The sequence below is a fragment of the Micrasema longulum genome, unplaced genomic scaffold (assembly GCF_059751315.1).
Source record: "Micrasema longulum isolate JH-2025_06_02 unplaced genomic scaffold, ASM5975131v1 h1tg000430l, whole genome shotgun sequence".
Taxonomy (NCBI): domain Eukaryota; kingdom Metazoa; phylum Arthropoda; class Insecta; order Trichoptera; family Brachycentridae; genus Micrasema; species Micrasema longulum.
Genome location: NW_028277630.1, coordinates 176,583 through 197,219, shown reverse-complemented (window position 1 = coordinate 197,219; position 20,637 = coordinate 176,583). Strand labels below are relative to the sequence as shown.

Sequence of the window (20,637 nt, the reverse complement as noted above, 5' to 3'; positions counted from 1 at the left end):
AAGAGGTCTCGGATTCGATTCCTGACATGGTCAATTTGAAATATTTATTTAAAAGGGTGTTTTTACACTAGAATATTTCATAGTCCCTGGACTGGTATCTGAATCGTAAGACTGATCATCTTACCTTTATGTAACAAAAATGATCAAGATACGCCGCAATTGGTGTACCAATGTAGTGCCCTATGCAGATGATGATGATGATGAAAAGTAAGTAAATCGAAGGTACTTACGTCTCAGGAATTAAAAGAATATATCTAATAATTACGTAATCTAATGCAAAGGCCGTTTCGTTGAATCCGCGCAATTGTGTTGAAGGAAAACTATGCGAGCTCTGAATCCCGCCAGAACTCTCCCCGAGACAGTTTTCCGTCTTTTCAAATTTGGAACACCGCTCCGCCGGGCGGGCCCGGTCACGGATCAGGCCAATGGGAGGGCCCGCCCCGCGCGGGGGGCGGGGGCCGGGGCCGCTCACCCGGCGAGGGGGGGGGGCTCACCCGGGCCTTTGACTCACAGGGGCCGCGACACTGCCATAGTTCAGCGGTGCGCCAAGCGGTGCTGCGATCTCCTGCGACCCGTACGCTCCCGGTCGTGATACTCGATAAACGCCGCCGGTTTTTTATCATTATCGAAATACATCGCCGTTTTTTTCACCGCGTGTTCTATAAAAACATTAACGGATATGATTTTGTTGAAATTGAAAATTCTACAAATACTAAATTGACTCTTTTCAAATTGTTGAAATTTGTGATTGCCAAAAATTTCCAAATTTAAATTTCGCGAATGCGAATGTGAAGTGGAAGACAGTAAAAATATTCAAAAAATCAGTGTTCGTGCTGTTGATCCATTCTGCAATAATTATGTAACAAACTGACAGTGCATTAATTATTTTATAATTCTGAAAAAATAAACTAAAAAAATAGTGCAATCTGTAAAATAGGTGTCAAGAATCGATTGTGTGTTTTTGAATTTACAAAAAAATATTGTGTTATCAGAGTGACATTTGAAGTACTTTGGACAACGAAGTGGGTAATTTTTTTCTGGAAAACTTGTGCCAATAATAAGAAACTTTTTAGAAAGTAATTTTTTCCCGCGTCTCTCGCTCGAATAAGTAGATAATTCGGATTGACGATTTGAATTGTTTTCGGCGCGCTCGGCGGTGCGAGGAGAAAAAGTCGTCGTGTCCGCCCTCGCCTTCGGCCGGCCGTGCGCGTTAGATGCGCGCTCCGCGGTAGAGCGCGCCGCCGCCACGATTATCGGGCACGGCGCGGGCTACGTGGGCGCGCCGGAGCTGGCGCCGCCGTACGGCGCGCCCGAGCTGGGCTTCGCGCGCGGCATGGCGCTGGTGGCGGCGCCGCCCGCGCCGTGGCGCGACCCGCTGGAGGACGGCGCGCTGGGCGGCGGGCTGCCGCGCGAGCTGCACGCCGCCACGCCCGCCTCGCAGGCCAACAGCACGCAGAGCGGCGGCTCGCAGCCCGACAAGGGCCAGAACATCGAGTGCGTCGTCTGCGGGGACAAGTCCTCCGGCAAGCACTACGGACAGTTCACGTGCGAAGGTACAGACGACCCTTGCCCCATTTGCCCTCCTTCGAGGGGCTTGCATACCGTCAAGCCGGTAGATTTTCCAACTTCCCTAACACCTCTCCCCATCGAGTCCATTGCAGTTAAAGTGAACCAATTGACAAAGTGGTCACAATTTAACTTTTTGACCTTTTTTCAATTTTTTTTTTGTGTTTTGATATTTTTAATTAACATGAATGTTTTGTACATAAAAGAACTAGAATTTTTTTTTGAATAATACTGATAACAGAAATGAGTTTACTTCAACTTTAAAACACCAGTTCACTTTACCTGCAATGTGCTCAATCAAGTCATTGTGTCTTCAATCAATACGTCTTCAATCAAATCTTCAATCAATACAGAATAAATACAATACTGCTATCCATATTGCGAAATACAATTAATTGAGATGTTTGAGTAAGGATGTATTTTTTTGTTTGTCTCGATACACACTACCCACGTGCTTATAAGTTTTATCCGGGTTTGAAATAATTATGTAAAAATAAAGGTGTTGATATGACTATTAAGAAATTGTCCATACCTTCAATTTTTTTATTTACCGTGATTAGGCTTCTTTTCATTCTGTTCACTCAATACATACCTTTGTAAAACTGTGTTTGTAAATAAAAATAGGTTGATTGGGAATACGAATCAATTAGGATATTAGCTGAATTGAAATAATCTTCTAAAATAAAAGGTCTTATTAGGCAAAAGATTTAAATCATTTATTTGATCTCCGATACAAGAATTTTTTACTCAGTAGCTCAGCTAGCTAATCAGCTAGCTTAACAAAGTATCAGCCTGCAAAGTCAGCAAAGCCTGCAGACATTAGACGCGTTTGGGGCTCGAATTTTCAGATTTCAAGTTATTTTGTTTTATCTAAAATTCTGGTATTTCGCGTGGCTTTTCGTAAAACTACGGTCACCGCCCAGAGTCCGTCCATTAGACATTTTAATTTGTCTTGTACCTTTTAGCATATCATGTTGGAATCCAAGTCACCTATTCATTTATTTTTGATAGAATGAAAATTTATTAACGTAATTTATCCAAATCCTGAAGACGTCTATAAGGTATTTGAATATTCAAATCTCGAAAACTGTCAATTTTACCTAAAGAACGTAGATACCAAACATTACGTCTGAAGTCTGATAAACAGAATTCAACATAAATTATTGTCCACGAGATGACTGAAAATATATTACAGAGATTTCTGTTTGTTTATAGATATAAAAATAATTCGGCGTTATGTTCAATTATCTAGTAAGATTCTAAGTCGACATATCAGTTGCGTGCAATAAAATATAAAAAAATAACCAAATACGATGTACGCAATGATTTATCGTAGTGATAAAAATTTAACATGGACTAAATAAAACGTTTGTGCAATGTGGTAATTTACGAACAGTGAGAAATTAAAATAATAATATTAAAGTAAAATTTGCAATAAATATTCATGTGGTTAAAAATCAACTCTATCCTTTATTTATTTATTTTAATAAATACGTACAAATATTTTAAATATGATTTTATTTACTCATATAGCTGGGGTGCCCGAAAAACTAACAACATTCGTCCTAAGTGATTTGATTTAATCCGCCGCGCTGCCCGGCCTGTTAACGGTAATCAAGGAAAGTTTTATTCCGGAGCTTAATATAAGCTATTACCTTAAAATAAAAATCAATGAGAAATATTGAGCCGGGCTGTGGTCCCGTCGTAGTGTTGTGAATGCACGGATCAAGGTCCGAAGTTCAAATCCCAATAAAAAAAAGTTAATGGTTGTCATTGGAAAAAAAAATGTCTGCCCTTCTCTATCGTTTTATTTGATTATAAGCATTCAAAATGGAATGTCAAGTAAACGAAAGTGAGCGTTTTCGACACCTCCTTCTGTTCGCGTTCAATCCAGGGAATAAAGCTGTCAAAGTTGCTCGCGATATTTGCAAAGTGTACCGTGAAGATGCTTTGAATTATTGACTAATTTGTTTTAAAATAATGAAAGAGAATACGTTATTTTCTAATTTGTTGTGTTCTCTTTTTTATATTATTTTATCAAAAAAAATTTTTTTCAACGTTTTTATACCTACAAATGAATGTTACAAATTTTATGTTTAATTTTGTCGTCGTATCTCTCTAATGGAGCAAGATGCTTGTGTTTAGAGAGGATTTTTGTTCTCTTCATTTGAAAAAAAATGGACACAGCTTATGTTAACATTTATTACTTATGGTCGGTCGATATCCGAACTTTTTTAATGGCGCTTATCAAATTTAATCTCTACATGATGATTTTGATAAGTGCAACAAATTCTGTAAGATTTCCCAGTAAATTATAAGGATCGGATCATATGTACAATGTATTATTACAACAATTATGGATGATAATTACCTGCGGTCGTGAGAAATCGATTGATTTAAAAAGATGAATGTCCATTTTGAACCGGAATGAATCAATAATAACTTTCATAAATGATACTAATTTATTCATTTGCGTTATTTTTTTAAGTGGTGTGATGGTGATTGGATTTTTTTAAACATTACGCAGCAGTGAGATAATAAAACTACTATACAACAAAATATATTATTTTAATTAAATTACAAATTTAAAAGAATCACTATGTAAAGCGCCCTTGAGGTATTTTGTTACGAAAATGGAGCTATATAAGTTATCCATAATAATAATAATAATACGTATTTTTATTCTATTCGAGCTCGGTATCGCATAAAATACTTTTTTATTTTAAAATTAATTTTTTCACCCTTACGGATTAATACATTCAGTTAACAAAATAGTTTTTATTTTTAATTCATACTTCGTTGTTAATAATGTTTTTAATATTTTTTGAAAAGGTAGTCTGAGTCTTTTGTTTAGTTTTGTCTGGTAGTTTTTTTTTTCTATAATTCGTCATTTCAGTTCGTTTTTGTCTAACAGACCAAAACGTAAATCTGCTGAAAGAGATCTTTAAAGTTTGTTTTACGAAACAGGCATAAGTAATAACTACAACTTGATACAAAATTCGTTTAAAAAACCCAAACAATTAAACAAAAATAATTTAGATTTTATAAATAAAGGCTTTCTCAGAACTCTTGTACCTACGCTTAACTCAATTTCGATAAAAATGGTCAGTTGGACATAAACGAACTAAAGCGACGAATTTCAGATCCTGGTTGGTTAGTTTCGTTTTAGAATGTTTTACGAGTATGTGATATTGTTCTGATATTCTCGTATTGTGTCCATTTTTATTACATTTTAAATAAAGTTTTTGTTCTTTGTCTACAATAACATTAGTGGCTAATTTATAAATCAACTTTAAAGATACTAGTTGAAAAAGTTTAGTTACATTCAATTGTTTAGTTTCTAAATAGAGTTCCATAGTCGATGTTAGATATGGAAGTCACATACTAACTTCAGTATTTTATCAACAATATTTTGAGTTTGTCCAAATTTTTGTAGACAAGTACTGGACTCAACTCCCTGGGGAGCCGTTAACATTAACATATTACAACAGTGGTCGCTTAAACCAGCCAATGACAGGTCATAAGCCCTGTAGATGCCTAGACTTCTATTTTACCTTCTCTAAAATGTTCTTCGTCTCTGTTGTAATATGTTCAGTGTTTTATTTTGCTATCGTTAAAGTCTTTATGTCATTTTGGTTTTCTGTTCCTCAGAGTCGTTGGATACAACATATTTCACATTTTACGTAGTGTTTACACGTTAGAATTTTTTCCGTTTTTTAGAACAAAGTTTTTTAATAAAAAAAGACTTGATAATGTTATCGTTTTGCTAATTAAATTATTGATATGAATTGTCCACGTCAATTGTCGGTCTTTTGTTAGTCCTATGTATTTAACAAGTCCATGCATTGACTTTATAATTTTTTTTCTATATGTTAAATGCAAATAAATATTTCCGTGTCATTATTTCAGATTCAGAGACTGATCGGAAGCATAACATTCTCTAGATTCAAATTTTAACAAATATATGGTTTTTACCGGGTTGAAGTTAGTTTTAACAATTTTTCTTATTAAATCTTATTAAATTAAACGGCTAAAAAAATGACGGTGCAAAAATTAATGGATGCAGAAAACAAGGAAGACCGAGAAAGACATGGCATTACCAAATCGAACGATAATTGAAGATGGACTTGTAAAAAGTCGGAATAATCGGCGTAAGTGCATGAAAAGATGTATGAATGTAGAGGAACTAGGAATGTAGGATACCTCTACGCGAAAATGTTGTCATAGATAAAAAATATTTTTGATTATATTTTCTATAGAAGATTGACTAAGACAGAGATTTTTCACAATTTATTATATATATAGACATTTTAAAATAAAGTATGCCGGGCGATTCTGAGAATCTCTAAGACAAGTTTTGTTTCGGTTTTATAGTTGGTTAAAGACGAAATCAAATCTGAAGTCTAATATAGTGATAGATTATGTCTTCCCTCCCCGAACAAGCAATATTTATTTTAAATGTCATGTATTTGCATACAATAATTAAGAAAACCAAAAATAAATTCTAGCCTAAGAAAATGAGGATGGGCCCAAAGAGGCAATGCATAGTAGTAAAGGATTTTTGCTTGTTGATGCTGGAGCTCCTACGCCAGTCTGAGATGACGGAAGAAAACGACCGTAGGCTTCGACGTGTATTTATTACATGGTGAACAATATACAGAATCGATGCCTAAATTACTTTCCGAACTGAACTGATCTACTGAACAAATCTACTGATAATACCCAAGGGTGCTACTGCTTTAGTAGTTGTCCATAGGATGCTACTCTTTACTTCCGAGTGAAGAGTTGAAGTTTTCTTTTTCCCATACAGTCAGAATTTGACATCCATGCTAGGTAATAATAATAATATAATAATTATGAATAACTTATATAGCGCCATTTTCGTAATATAATACCTCAAGGGCGCTTTTCAAAGTGATTATATTAAGATATAAATTTAATTTTAACTTTTTAATTTTAAAAAAATAATGTAATTTTTCATATTACTTTTAATCAGTATTTTGAATGTTTTGAGTTTTTTTTTGTTAACGGTCAGGAAATGCATGATTGACCTTATGTGGTGTACCAATTTAGAGCCCTATGCTCCATTGGGTACGAAAATGAGTGTAAATTCAGCGCTTGTCTACTACGATTCGAACATACGCTAAATATGAATTTCATTATTTAATTTTACACAATAAAAGCCATTCACGCACGTGCTAAGAACGCGAAGTTTCTTTTTTATCACCTTAACTATCAAAGTTGCGTGTAATGTGACCCTTTACCTTTGGGACCTATCTATCTACTAATGTTGGGAAATGTATCGTGACCATCGGTACCCACTGAAGTCAGTACTTTCTTCCCATGAAGCAGGTTCATCTCTACTTCTGGGCACTATTACAATGATACGATAAAATATTTACCGATATTTGTTGATACCGTCGTGTCCGAACGAATGACGCGAATATACAATGAACCTACTTAATTAGACATCGGTTGCACGGTACCAATGATGTTACCGCAAAATTTATCACATCGTTTTCTAGCCAGAAAAGATAAACCATCCCACAACTAAGTTTTCATATACATACCTTGTTTTCTTTACGTGCATGCATCTTTTTATCGACGAGCGCCGATTATTAATATATCATATAGTATTTGATTATGCAAAATCTAAAGCAATCAAATATAGCTGAACTTTTTCAACTAAAATCTTTAAAATTTATTCATAAATTATCTACTGGTGCAATAAAGCTGTAGACGAAGAACTAAAACTTGAAAAAAAAAGTAATAAACACTGACATAATACGAGAATATCAGAACAATATCACATACAACCATAGAATTAAGAATATTCCAGAAGGAGCGTAGAATCATATTAGAATATATCGAACTGTGTCCAATAATTCCCCCACTAAGACACACTTTCGCCGCGCGCATACTTGAAGTAACCGATTAATATTGCCAGATCGCAAAGAAGATAACCATAACACAAATGTAAGGTAAAAAAAAACAAGTTGTTAATTTTTCTAAAATTTTATTGTGCACTCGGAAACATTGATTGACACAACAGACTAGATAAGTAAAGGGTCATTTAATAAGAGTAATTTGATTAATGAACTTTGAACTTAAAATATAAAACAAATTTTATTTTACATAAAACGGATATTTTTATATCATGTTGTTGTTGTTGTTAAATAATATTTTATGTTTTAAAGATAATGTTGGCCAAATGTCCACCACGGCGTTGTTTAATCCGAAGTTAAATTTTCATTATTTCTCTTATTATATGAGCAAAGTAGGGTACAAAAATTTACTACTAATTTTTATTTTTCCATACATAAAAATTATGTAATACACATGTATATAAACAATATAAAATTTTAAAAATACAGTTTAAAAAAATAAAAGAAAGAACCGTGTTAAGAAAGCATAGGTAGTTGGTAAAGAAAAATATAAAGAAGCTGTAAAAGAGATAAAATTTTGTATGAGATGTTAAAAATAAAAAGTTAGATTAACAAATAAAATGCAAATATTATGTTCAACGTTTATTTATTCATTTAAACGCCTTGTAGGCTTTTACATGTTTAACATATATTTATATATAAAGAACAGACATATTTTTTACACAAAAGTAGCATTAATACAATTTATCTATTTTTATTTTTATTATTAAGGAAAAATAACAGTTGTTATATAAGAATACAAAATATAAAAAATAGTACATACATCCAGTTAAAGTTTTTCACAAATATAATGAGAAAACATGTTACACAGTAAAGAGAAAAATAATATATTGTATAGGACATGAGAAAAAAAAGAGCTCTAAAGGAGGTTAAGGGATGAGGAAATAGAGTGGAGTGGAGGAGAGGGATTTTCACAATATAGTTGACCAATTCAAAGTTTTGATTTTATAATAAAATAAACATAATTAAAGGAACATAAACTTATTACACTGACAAATGTTTTATTTTACAGTGTTTCAAAAAGTTTTTTTCTTGAAGTCACAAAATTTTGTATTAAAAATATCTAAATAGGGACAAAGTAAATAAAATTTGGAGCGGCTACGATAAATAAACGAGTTTTGAACAGTTTTTTTGGCAATAAATTATAAAAAAAATGAACTTGTCGTGTTGACTTTACGGGGACAATTGATTGAAATATATAAATTATTATAAATATAATAATGGTGATTATTCTTATCGTCTTATTGTATTACAAGTCCAGGTATATAGGAACTGTAAGAGTAAGATAAATGCCAGCTAGGTTGGAATCTCAACAGGTGTTGGATGTCGACCTGTCCGATACGAGACTTCTTGCATTTATCTTGTCCAATGACTCGATAAAGAAAACACAATATTTTAAATAAATAAAACTAACAGTAAGTAGAAGACTCTAGAATTTTGTCGAATGTATTTATTTGTTAAATAACTTTCCTAAAATACTGACATAAAATTGGAACCGAATAATTCATAGGGCTTTGTATTGGTACATCAGTTGCATCCTTCGATTTCAGATGCCAGTTTAGATTACGAAATACTTCAGACTTAAAAAAACATGTCCAATATAGTTGCAAGGTTTTAAAATGTAATAACTTCATCCAAAAATTAAAGACGTATCTTTTTCTATTGTAATTCTCATGGATTTTTTATTTTGTTTAAAAATCACAAGAGATTTGGTACTATTCTTAATAAAATCTGTTTAAAAACAAGAAAAAATAACAGAATTCTATTCATTTGAATAATGTGAAAAACGAATAATTCCTAAATACTATTTTGGCGTTATTATCAATGATTTTTTTGTAAATTTCATTTGCATAATTCACTATCTCAAAAACGGCAGTTTCCTAAGTTGGTAATAAATTTAGTCACTTAAGTCCAAGGGTAATGAATTTATTTTAATGTTTGTTATACCATTGATAGAAATTAAAAGATGCGTTTACGATATAATATTGTAGTTTATACTCTTTTAACCCCTATTTTACCTTTCGCATTCCAGACATTGACAGATTATAATAAAAACCGATAAAATTTCTAGGTTTTTAAAATTATTTTATTTGCCATATATTTTAGCATTTCCTAAATTTATATCGATTTATCATAACGGACTTCACAGTTAGCAGTGAACATTGTTTTTAGTTGATTATATATACTTTAATTATTTTAATCACCCGACACCTCGCGTACGTATTATCGCTTGATTAGTTAATTCGATCTAATTTTTTTGCAACATTGAGGGAAAATATTTTCGACAAGGGAATATGGAAATATAGGCATTAACAGGGCTTATTAGGGCTGGATTAAATAGCCTCTTTATTTACTGTGTAAAATTCACCATTCTATCATTGTTAAAACATCCACATTTCCTCAACTCTTCCATCTGTTTTGTGAGGTAGGTAAAAGAGCAGAAAATGTGGATTTTTTAACAAAGGCAAATTAATAAATGTCGCACAGTGTGTAAAATGGCCCTGTAAATGCCTAGAATTCCATGTCCCGTCTTTAAAATGTTCTTCATATCTGTTATAAATTGTTAATTGTTATATGCACTTAAAAAAATATATATTTTTGAAATAAAAAACTGACTGAATATTTACACTATGCTATTAAGAAAGAAGGGATGATTAAACGTAGGTATATTATCTGATTCACATCTTTTACTATCATTATCATGTTTAACTAGCTCATGCATTACCCAGAACATAACAAGGATAATTATTATTATTGTGCGCCGATGCGTCTGATTTTCCGAGTGATATCCTTACCACCCAGAGTGTCCTGTCACGTCGAGTGTATAAATTAATCTCATGACAGTCGACAAGAGTTCTCCCTTGTACGCATTCTCTGATATCCTTGCGTTCTTACACCTTCCACCGACCAAACGTAATTAATCATCTAGTCGGGGGCTCAACAAATTACCGTGACGATAGTACAAGCAGATATTTTGTCATCTCTTTCTTTTCACATTGAAGCGATAGAAATGGTGCATGCAGAAATATTTTGGATCTACAGAAAAATAATGATTGCACTGTAAAGCAGTAACAACTAGTGCCTCGGAAACAAAAATAAGAAGTGCAACGTACCACGGATGCACGTATTACAACATTCATACACCTAACGATACGATACGAGAAGAAAAACATTTTTGAGAAGGGAATATGCAAGTTTAGGCATTTACAGGATTTTTAAAAATATTTTTAAAAAAAGGAATAACCCACTAAGTCTCTATTAAGAGGCTTGTCAGTAGGTAGGATAGAGGGGATATGGAAAGAAGTAATAAAAAATACACCACAACACGCCGACCAATAATTAAAAAAAAAAATCTTTCTTGGATTTTTTCTTGCAACTGGCGGGAATCAAACCGGCGACGCCAGTTTCACAGCTGGCCGTCTAACCAACTGCGCTACAGCGCCGTCATCTGACTTGTTGCTGGCTTAAGTGGCCACTTTACACGCTGGGTAACATTCACCATTCTGCCTATGCATAAACATCCGCATTTCCTTTACTTTTCCATCATTTGGCTTTTGGGTGATGGATTTATTTATTTATTTTATTTATACTTCCCCCTGTCCTACCTTGTAGACAATGAGGGGGAGGGTTTAGAGCGACAGTGAAAGTCGTAAATGTAAATATTTGTTCGCGCTTTTCCTTACTGAATTTGGTTAGTAGAGGAAGAAATATATCGATTTGTAATTTAAAAAAAATACTCGCTTGTATGAGTGAATCTGAAGAAAGACGGACTTTAAAATGGGTTCGGGTGTGTGGTGCATGCATTTAATATTTACTTTTGTGAAGTAAAAGAGCTGAATCATTTATCATGTGGGTGAGATTCATCCGGCTGAACCAATTCACCTACTAGACAACGCCTGAAAACAATCAAGAGTAGAGGAAATGTGGATGTTTAAACAAAATCAGAATTGTGAATGTTACACAGTGGATTAGACGGTCACTTAAACCAGCCAATGATAGGTTATAAGCCCTGTAAATGCTTAGACTTCCACATTCCCTTCTCAAAAATGTTTTCTCGCTCTGTTGCAACAAATTGACATTAAATCATATTTAGCGATTCGATTTTTTTTAACTCGTGAGGGAATCGCAATATTTGCTGAATCTGAGTTGTCACTAGCACTACTATTTATTTATATAAAACTATTTATATTTATGTCAGTGAAAACGCTGGGATTTTACGCTTCCTCAAGTGCCACTTTTTTACAATACTATTTATAACAGTTTATTTATTACTGTTCGGTTCAGTACCGTAACGTGTTATGAACCAATTTAACCCTATATTGTCCTCCTTATAAAGATAACCCGTATGCGACAAATTAATGGTAAGTCCGCTTATAAATGATGACTCATTATTTAAGTCCATTTTATCTTGCTTCGTTAAAAACACGTATCTTTTATTAAGAAGGACATTAAACAATAATTAAACACCATTATTTATAAAGGGGTCACATGAGAATTATTGTGGACAAATATTTACATTACATTTATTTTATGCCATGGACAGTGAAGATTTTATGGTAGAGTAGTGGTAACTTACTATTTGAATCAGGAAGCTCAGCGTTGTTTTTTTTTGTTTGTTAATAAACTATCAAACTAAATAAATAAAAATAATATTTATTTTTATTTATATTGATTTATTTATTAGTGTATACATACATTATTTCAAAAATGGCACAAAAAACACTCTGACAAATTCTGCTTGTACTAGGAGTAGGCTCAGTATATGAAGGGTTGGCAAGCCAGAAATATTAGTATGCCTAATGTTGCAATCGGTTCCTATATGGGCAAATGCCTGTTTTAAGAAACCGATTTGTTGCGGCAAATATGGTTTTTGAATATGTATCCTTTAAATAAGAAATAATATTGAAGAAATGGAAAAACAGTTATAGCCCAAAAGAGAAAAAAAAAATTTATATACATCGTATTATCAACGCTGTAAATTTTGTATTTCTTAAATTACTCCACATGTGACGTCAAGGGTTTTTTTTCCGCTTATTACCTGTCAGTTCTTCTTTTTTTTTTTACAATGTTTATTTGAAAGGTTTTTACACGGTTTCATGACACAAGTAGGCTCAGGGAATGTCTTTATATTATTAGGCCAATGGTCTTGCCTCTTTTTTTCAATCTAAATGATGTACATATTTTGTAGTACTAGATTGTTATTTTTCGGCAAAAAGATGCCTAGGCTACTACTAGATCACACAGAGGTTTTTTTTCGTTTGGCAACGAGCAATTTTACCTTGCACGTGGGCACCGCCAAGGAGACTTAAGTTCTTATATGTGGTCTTCTTATTTTTATACATATTACAATGAAAAAATAATTATTAACAATAAATTAATTAATTAATAATTTTTATTATTAATAAATAATTTCATAAATAGTACATGTTTTTTTTTCATCCTATACAAATCTACTTCTATATATCTAGTAAATGTTATAACTGTAACTCTCCAAAAAAAGAGACCTATCTTGTGCTTGGAGAGTGACTTCCACTATTATAGTTATTTATTTATTAGAGTTTATATAATTTTGAATATACAAGTACATCAGGAAAAAAAAACCCATAGGATATATAAAGAAAAACAGAAGATAATAGTACATTTTTACTAATTAAAAATTAATGCAGTTTTTACACATGTTCAAAAAATTTCTTTAGATTTATCTTGAATTTGTTTATAGATATATTCGTTTTAATAGTTTTAAGTTCATTAAGAGATTATTGTAATTTTTGACGCATTTGAAGACAATGCTATTTTGACCATTACTTGTATGGAATTTAGGGATTTTAGTATTATTTTGGTATCTAAGTGATTTATTCATCTCAGATTCTTTTATTTTTTCTGGTTTATAAATTTGTATAGTGGAATTTATTTTATAAACAGTGGCTATTGTATTAACTTAAAAAAAAAAAAACTTTCAGTATTGAATGTTGAGGGTTTCCTTAAAATTACTTTAATAATTAATATTTGTACTATTTTAAGAGGGTTTAATATATTGGCATATGCACCACCCCATCCAACAATACCATATTATAAAAAAGATTGTACAATTGAGTACAAAGCTATTTTTAATAATTGATCACTGATACGCTGCGATTTCAGAACCAATGCAGTGCCCTATGCATAATGCACAATTATATATGTTGACGTATATACGGGTCATATAATAATATGTAAATGTTTGATTACCCTGATAATTTTAATTAGATTCTACAAAAGGGTTAGTATGTTATACGTTTTGGAATTTCTCTGTTCCTGTGCGACTTGTATATAATACGCATTTTTTTAGATTCTGAAGGGTGTCCCATAAGATTTCAACCCTTGCCTAAATGGCAGGAAGTAAACAATATTAATGACACTTTTAAGGATTGTTTTTAGAACCGGTTTGTAGGGTCAACGTTAGGATAGGGTAGTTTATTGTCTAGCTTAATGACTTTGGGAGATCTGGTCAAAAAGGATAAGCAATGTCACAGTATGCAAATATTATATAAAAAGGTAATGTTAATTAATGGTTTGCAATAAATTGTGTACAGTGATGGATTAGGGATTATGAGAACATTTTTTGCTAAGATTTTTAAAATGTACGAATAAGTTTTGTTGAATTTTACCCTCGATAAATTATTGTGACGGTTACGTTTTAAATTCATTATTTTTTATCTGTTATCATTGAAATTCATTATTTTTATACCCGTTAAATTATTTTAGTATTTCATTTAGAAACATATGTAATGGTCGTTATATATTGTATTTTTAATTACGTGAAATCAAGAATGGGACGAATAAAAACTTGATTTGACTATTTACTTTGAGAGTCTGTTCATCAAGTGAGCGCTTTTACAATTTAAAATGAATTCATAACATCATCATTCAGAATTCATAACAATTATTTAAATAATTTATGGCAACCTAAAGAGGTTTTCGTCGACGAAATTAATCAAAAGTCTAATGAAGGCAATAATTTATTTATTTATTTATTTAAAAAAAAATTAAAATATTTGCGTTCTTATGATTTACCCAAATATTTAATTTTGAGGGCCATTTTCAACGAGTTGTAAATAACTCACTATTAGAAAATGGAAATCGAATTGGGGTAGAGTGGGATTCGAACCACGGACCTTTGAATTACGGAATTAGATTGGTTATTTCTTTTTTACACATGTTTAATCGTTAATGCAATAGTAAAAATTATATTTATGATTAAGACCTTATTTTAAAGATAACAAATGTCCAAATGTAACCATTTTTACAATATTTGAGTTAGTCCAAATGTTTGTAGACAAAATACTGGATTTCACCCCCTAGGGAGTCACAAAGATCAACAAATTACAACAGGGATGAAGAATACCTTAAAGAAGGGAATATGGAAGTCTAGGCATTTACAGGGCTTATGACCTGTCATTGGCTGGTATAAGTGGATACTTTTCACACTGTGTAACATTCACTATTTTGCCTATGTTTCAACATCCATATTTCTTCAATTCTTCCATTTGTTGATTTAAGTGAAATTAAAGAGCTGAAACCTTTATTGTTGTAAAAAATAAATCAGTTGCAAACCTAAAGTAAATTCGTTCGTGAAATTCAGTTGAAATTTTCTTGAAAAATTGTTAGTTTGTTATATTTAAGGTTTTTAATCGGGGTGCGGTTTATTAAATGAAATATTTTAATATGAAGTTGATATTTGAAGCACTAACTTTGTGGTTATTCATTATAAAAAAATAAATAAAACAACTTTGTTTTTAACCACTAATTTTTTTATATTTTTTATTTTTATTTTTCACCGACCGGTTTCAAAGCAAACAAGCTTCTTTGTCAAGGTTTACGTAACTCGTTTGCTTTGAAACCGGTCGGTGAAAAATAAAAATTAGTGATTAAAAACAAAGTTGTTTTATTTATTTTATTTTATTTTATTGAAATATTTTAACTTTATATAATTAATATTTATGTTTGTTTTATTATTTTTTTTAATAAAACGGTTGAATTGCGATTGGTACTCGTCATGTAAAAGCTTGCTGAGCTATACGATAAATTAAATAATAATAAAAAAATATATATATATAATTATTAAAGGTAAATACGCGTTCTGCGGAAATAAATAGTTTTCGTAAGTTTACAGGACACATATATATCTTAATAAATAACCCTACGGCTAACTTTCTCAGTTTTCAACCTGCACATATTTCCACATACGCGTGAATGAAAATATATTACGCTTATTTATGTATGAAGCGTCTGGATTCTAGGGGCTTCGATGTGAATTTATGTGAGAAATGTATCCCTATTTACCGAGTTAATGGGAATCCCATAAGGAAGAAGAATCATCACTTATCTATTCTATAATTCCAGATTTATTCGTTTATCATGTGCAAAATTTATGCGGATGAAGAATACAGTTCTGTGTATGCATGTCACTAGAACCCCGGACGAGTGTTTTCGACTTGACTTTGTTTAAATATCCACATTTCATCAACTTTTCCATCTGTTGAGTGTTGTAAAGTAAAATAGCTGTGATTGATGCGTGTGAGATTCACTTGGTTGTATTTTTTCATCTACTAGACAACGCCTGACAAAAAATTAAGTATTTACGATATACCAAAATTACAGACTAATTTACTACCAGAAGTCAAACTAGAGGATGGGTCATGGGGTCTACCACAAACTCTGAATTCGGGCAAAGAAATTTTAAGTTTATGTGCCCCAAAATATTCAATATGTTACATTTACTTAATTGTAGTGCTTTCACACTTATAGATTACGCAGACAGGGTATAGTCTAAGCTTATAACCGAGTTGCACAGTTTTAACCCGCGCTGTGTCAGCGGGTACCCTGTAAGACATCGGACCCTCCCATTGCAAAACCATGACCCGGATTCAATTAAATCAATTGGTACAAAATTGTTACTGGGTTTTGGTAGAGAAAAATCTGAAAATTTACTCAAAATATTCTTAAATAATAAATGGTAAAAACAATAAAATATTGAAAAACTGTATAATAAACACCAAATCAATCAATAAATGGTATAAATAAATATTGTATAACTGTATAAAAATAAACTAGTAGGTAGTCATATTATTGTTTATTTCGCATAAAAATGTCTGCTTTAAAACAGGTTGTACCTAGTTAGGCAGACTAGACATGATCCACAGAAACCTATTACCTAAGTGCGTATGTTGTAGATAAAAAAATTATATTTTTTGTTAAGAAACAATGATTATTATTATTAAACAATTGAATTAAGCCTACGTAGAAGAGCACATACCATACAGACGACAAAAAAAACCGTTTTATTTATACGTGGCATGGTATACATATATTGCAACGAGGTACCATTAACAATCATTGACTTTTATGGAAAACGTATTGTTTTATTTTCAAAAAAGACTGAATAGAGGTTTGTCTAAAAGTTTTTGTTGAATTTCGATAAAAAATCACTTATACCTACTCTTCTTCGGCATAATTCAACTAAAGTTTTCTACGTATAACAATGTCTAAAAAACATACTTGTGCAGGGATACTCAGTATCACTCCGCAAGCAAAAAAGGTTAAATATAATATTATGAAACGTATGTTGAAAAGTTTACAGGGAAGGGAAGATAACCATCCCTAAGTTGTTATTGAGATGTAAATATATTGCAACAGAGAGGGAAGACATTATTGAAAAGTGAATATGGAACAATTGAAGGTATAAGAGGCAGACTTAGAAATCTCCATTGAAGGAGTAACTGAGATATTTGCAAAAAACTTTGAAAAAAGAATTGTAAGATTTCTTATTATGGTTCATCAACTCAATGGAGAACGATAGGTTTGCGGTGTCAAGTAGTATAGTTGAAATCTATTTCTCAAGATTTAGAGACGGTTTTAAATTACGCTATTATTTGGGTAGGTATGTTTTTATGTATAGTTTATTTTGGCATCAATAACTAATTTTCCGTTGTTGGTGGAGATTTCTAAGTTTGCGTTTAACACCCTCAATTGTTGTATACGAGTATTTGTTGTTAAATAAACTGTCAAGCTGACAGCGTTAAAATTACCACCATAAAGGTATATTAAGTTCAAAATAAAATTTACTTTATTTTAAAATTGTACCAGTCGTTTTATTATTACTTTTCCGGACCTGTTGGTAAAAAAAAAGTGAAATAATTAATACCTTTCAATCAGATTTCATTATAAAACGCGATCATTAATATAAGTGCTGATTAGTACGATAAGCGAATGTCAACAATTATTTACCTACTTCTATTACCACTAGCATTTATGAGTCACTATTGTAAATTTACTATTTATAGGATATTTTTTGTACTTTGAGGAATTTTTAATTTGATACAAGAAAACATATTATTCAAAAAATACTTTTAAAATCACGAATTCCTACGATGAAAGGCAAGTAATAATAATATTTAGTATCACACATTTTAAATAATGATAAAATTCTGCGCATTAAGATAAACCTGTTTTGCACAAGAAAGTGCAACTCTGCGATCTTAAAGCATAAGACAGTAAGCTACATTTATATAAAACCTTATAAAAGGTTATCAGACCGTTTTACGATACTTTAAAATTATAAATATATAAAACATACAAACACAAATATGTTTTATTTCGTTTGATTATAATTATTTATCCACCGTTAAAACATCGTAATGTTTTAGCTTGTCAAAAAATATTGTTTGAAAAAAATTGTCATTTAAAAATAATTCGTAAGAAAGATTTAAATTTTTGAAGTCACGTTTTCTTCTTTGTTGTTCTACGCAATCTGCAGATTTTTTTTTTATCTATGTCTTAACAAAGGTTTATGATTAGCGACTTGATTTGTGAATAGTGACGACATAAGTGCTTGTTTTTTTTTATTATTACATTGTAGAGAAGTTTCGGTGTATGATACAATGTTTAAATTTTTATCATGTTCATGGTAACATTATCAAAATTAAATTTTGTGTAACACCAAACTTAATTTTTATTCAGTTTTTTAAACATGTGTAGAACAGTATTTTTAAATTAAAAATATACAAAAATAAGTAACGATGCCTACAGTGCTTGGCAATAGGACACCCAAATATTTAATATTGTCTACTCGTAGTACAACGAATGTAACACAACACATGTTATTAAAAAGTCGTGAATAAACTTGAGCAATATTGGTGTTTTATATTAATAAACAGCAATCTATGGCCATTTTGTTATTTATTTACTTGTCTATTGTAAAAAATAAATAAGATGATCGTATCACCACATTAAACGACTATTAAGATAGGAATTCAATAGAGCTTAGTAATTATTATTAAATCGAAAATTTATACAAGATGGTATCAATTCCGTCAAATTACAGCTTACTCAAAATATTACAATCTAGTTTCAAAATTGTGATCAAAACATTTTACTGTTTTTTAGAAAAACAAGCTGTTTCAAATTAACATTTTTAAAAAGATACTAATCAAATAATGGTCATAAAATTCGCAAATATCACACAAACATTTGGTTTCACATTTTAAAAGGCGAAATTTAATGACGTCCACAAATCGCCTCCCGCAGCTTAATCACAATGGCCGCACTTGTCGGTAATTACCGACGCGATAAAAATTTCTTATGGGTAAATGTTGGCTAAGGACTTTTAACCGACGTGATAATTATCTGTGATTTAGCACCAAGCTTCTCTGTCGACTGCTGATATATGTGAGTCCTCATTCGTTTTGCGATTTTTAAATTGTTATTTTTGAATAAGCAAAAAATTACAATGGTAACGGTATTATAATTGTTTCCGTGCGACGTCGCATAAATTTTTTACAACCCTTGAAAGCAGTTTTTCACGTTTTACAGGAATCGAACCCAGGACCTTAAGAAAGGTAGGCAATCGCGTCAATCACTTCACAACAAGGCGAAAATATCTCAGCTTGATTTATTTATCCAAGATTTTTACCTGGGAACAGCTATCGAGTCGAAAACACTCGTCCGGAGTTCTGGGTTATATATTACAAACGGAACTGTATTTTTCATCCTCATGGACACAAAAAATAACAGTGTGCATTTACAATACATCAAACGTATACATACACAATGCAAATATTTTTTTTTTAGAATGTGCCCTAATATTAAAAACTAATTAATACGGAAGGAATTTGTATGAAGATTCCTTTAATTCTACAAGATGTAAATATTTATGACCCACGGGTAGTTATGATTTCACGGATACAAAAAACAATCGCGCAGCCGAAAACAATTCACCAGACCTTTATCAAAGTAGCGAAGCCCTCTGCACCGGCTTGATTGAAGATTTAGGATTTGTAGACGGTCTTTTGTCAGGGTGCCCGTGCTTTCCGGGCCGGGCAGATCGTGCGCGCGGCCAGCGTGAAGCCAGAAGAGGTCAAGCAACGTGAGAACCGCCCGTGCTCATATAATGAACTCATCCATAATTCTTCCATATTACCGGGAGATGGCGGAACCAGCCGAGTGTGGAAGGCTCATAATTGGCCGGGGAGGTACGGAGAATCTCCGATGGTCATTGAAAATATGGGAGATTAGGACAAAACTATTACAAATTTCATCATCGCCAGTGAAATAGAGTCACAATTAAATCAATCTTATTTTTAGATATGTGTAGAGAATAAATATATAAAACAACTCTCATATGCCCAAAAATTGACGTAATTTTGGCTTTACGATTTAAGTGTTTGAACGTCGTCGTTCTCAAACTGTGTCACATTTAAACTTTTTTCTTTATGACACTTGAGATTTTCTTTAAAAATAATAAAGCATTTAAAACAAATCTAAATATATACACGACACATCGGCATTGCTTTATAGGGTAAAAAGATTAAAAAAAAAAAACAAACTGTTTAATATATCATCATCATCATTACCTTTCCGCACCATTAGGTGCACCATTAGGTGCATAGGGCACTGCATTGGTACACCAATCACAGCGTATCTTGATCATTTTTGTTACATGAAGATTAGGTGATCAGTCTTACGCTTCTGGTACCAGTCTAGGGACTATGAAATATTCTAGTGTAAAAACACACTTTTTTTCCATATCAACCATGTCGAGAATCGAACCTGAGACCTCTTGCATAATAGGCAAACGCGCTGACAAAAT

At 32.0% G+C, this 20,637-nt stretch overlaps 1 protein-coding gene across 2 annotated transcripts in view; it reads left to right on the top strand.

Moving 5' to 3' along the window:
- Positions 1-496: 496 nt before the first annotated feature.
- Positions 497-20,637, top strand: part of svp (COUP transcription factor 2) — a 185,248-nt gene continuing 165,107 nt past the window's right edge. For both annotated transcript variants that reach the window (XM_088226409.1, XM_088226408.1), the window contains exon 1: positions 497-1,553. In XM_088226409.1, coding sequence (XP_088082535.1) covers positions 1,334-1,553 — 220 coding nt within the window. In that variant the 5' untranslated portion in view covers positions 497-1,333. The remainder of the gene's footprint in view (positions 1,554-20,637) is intronic.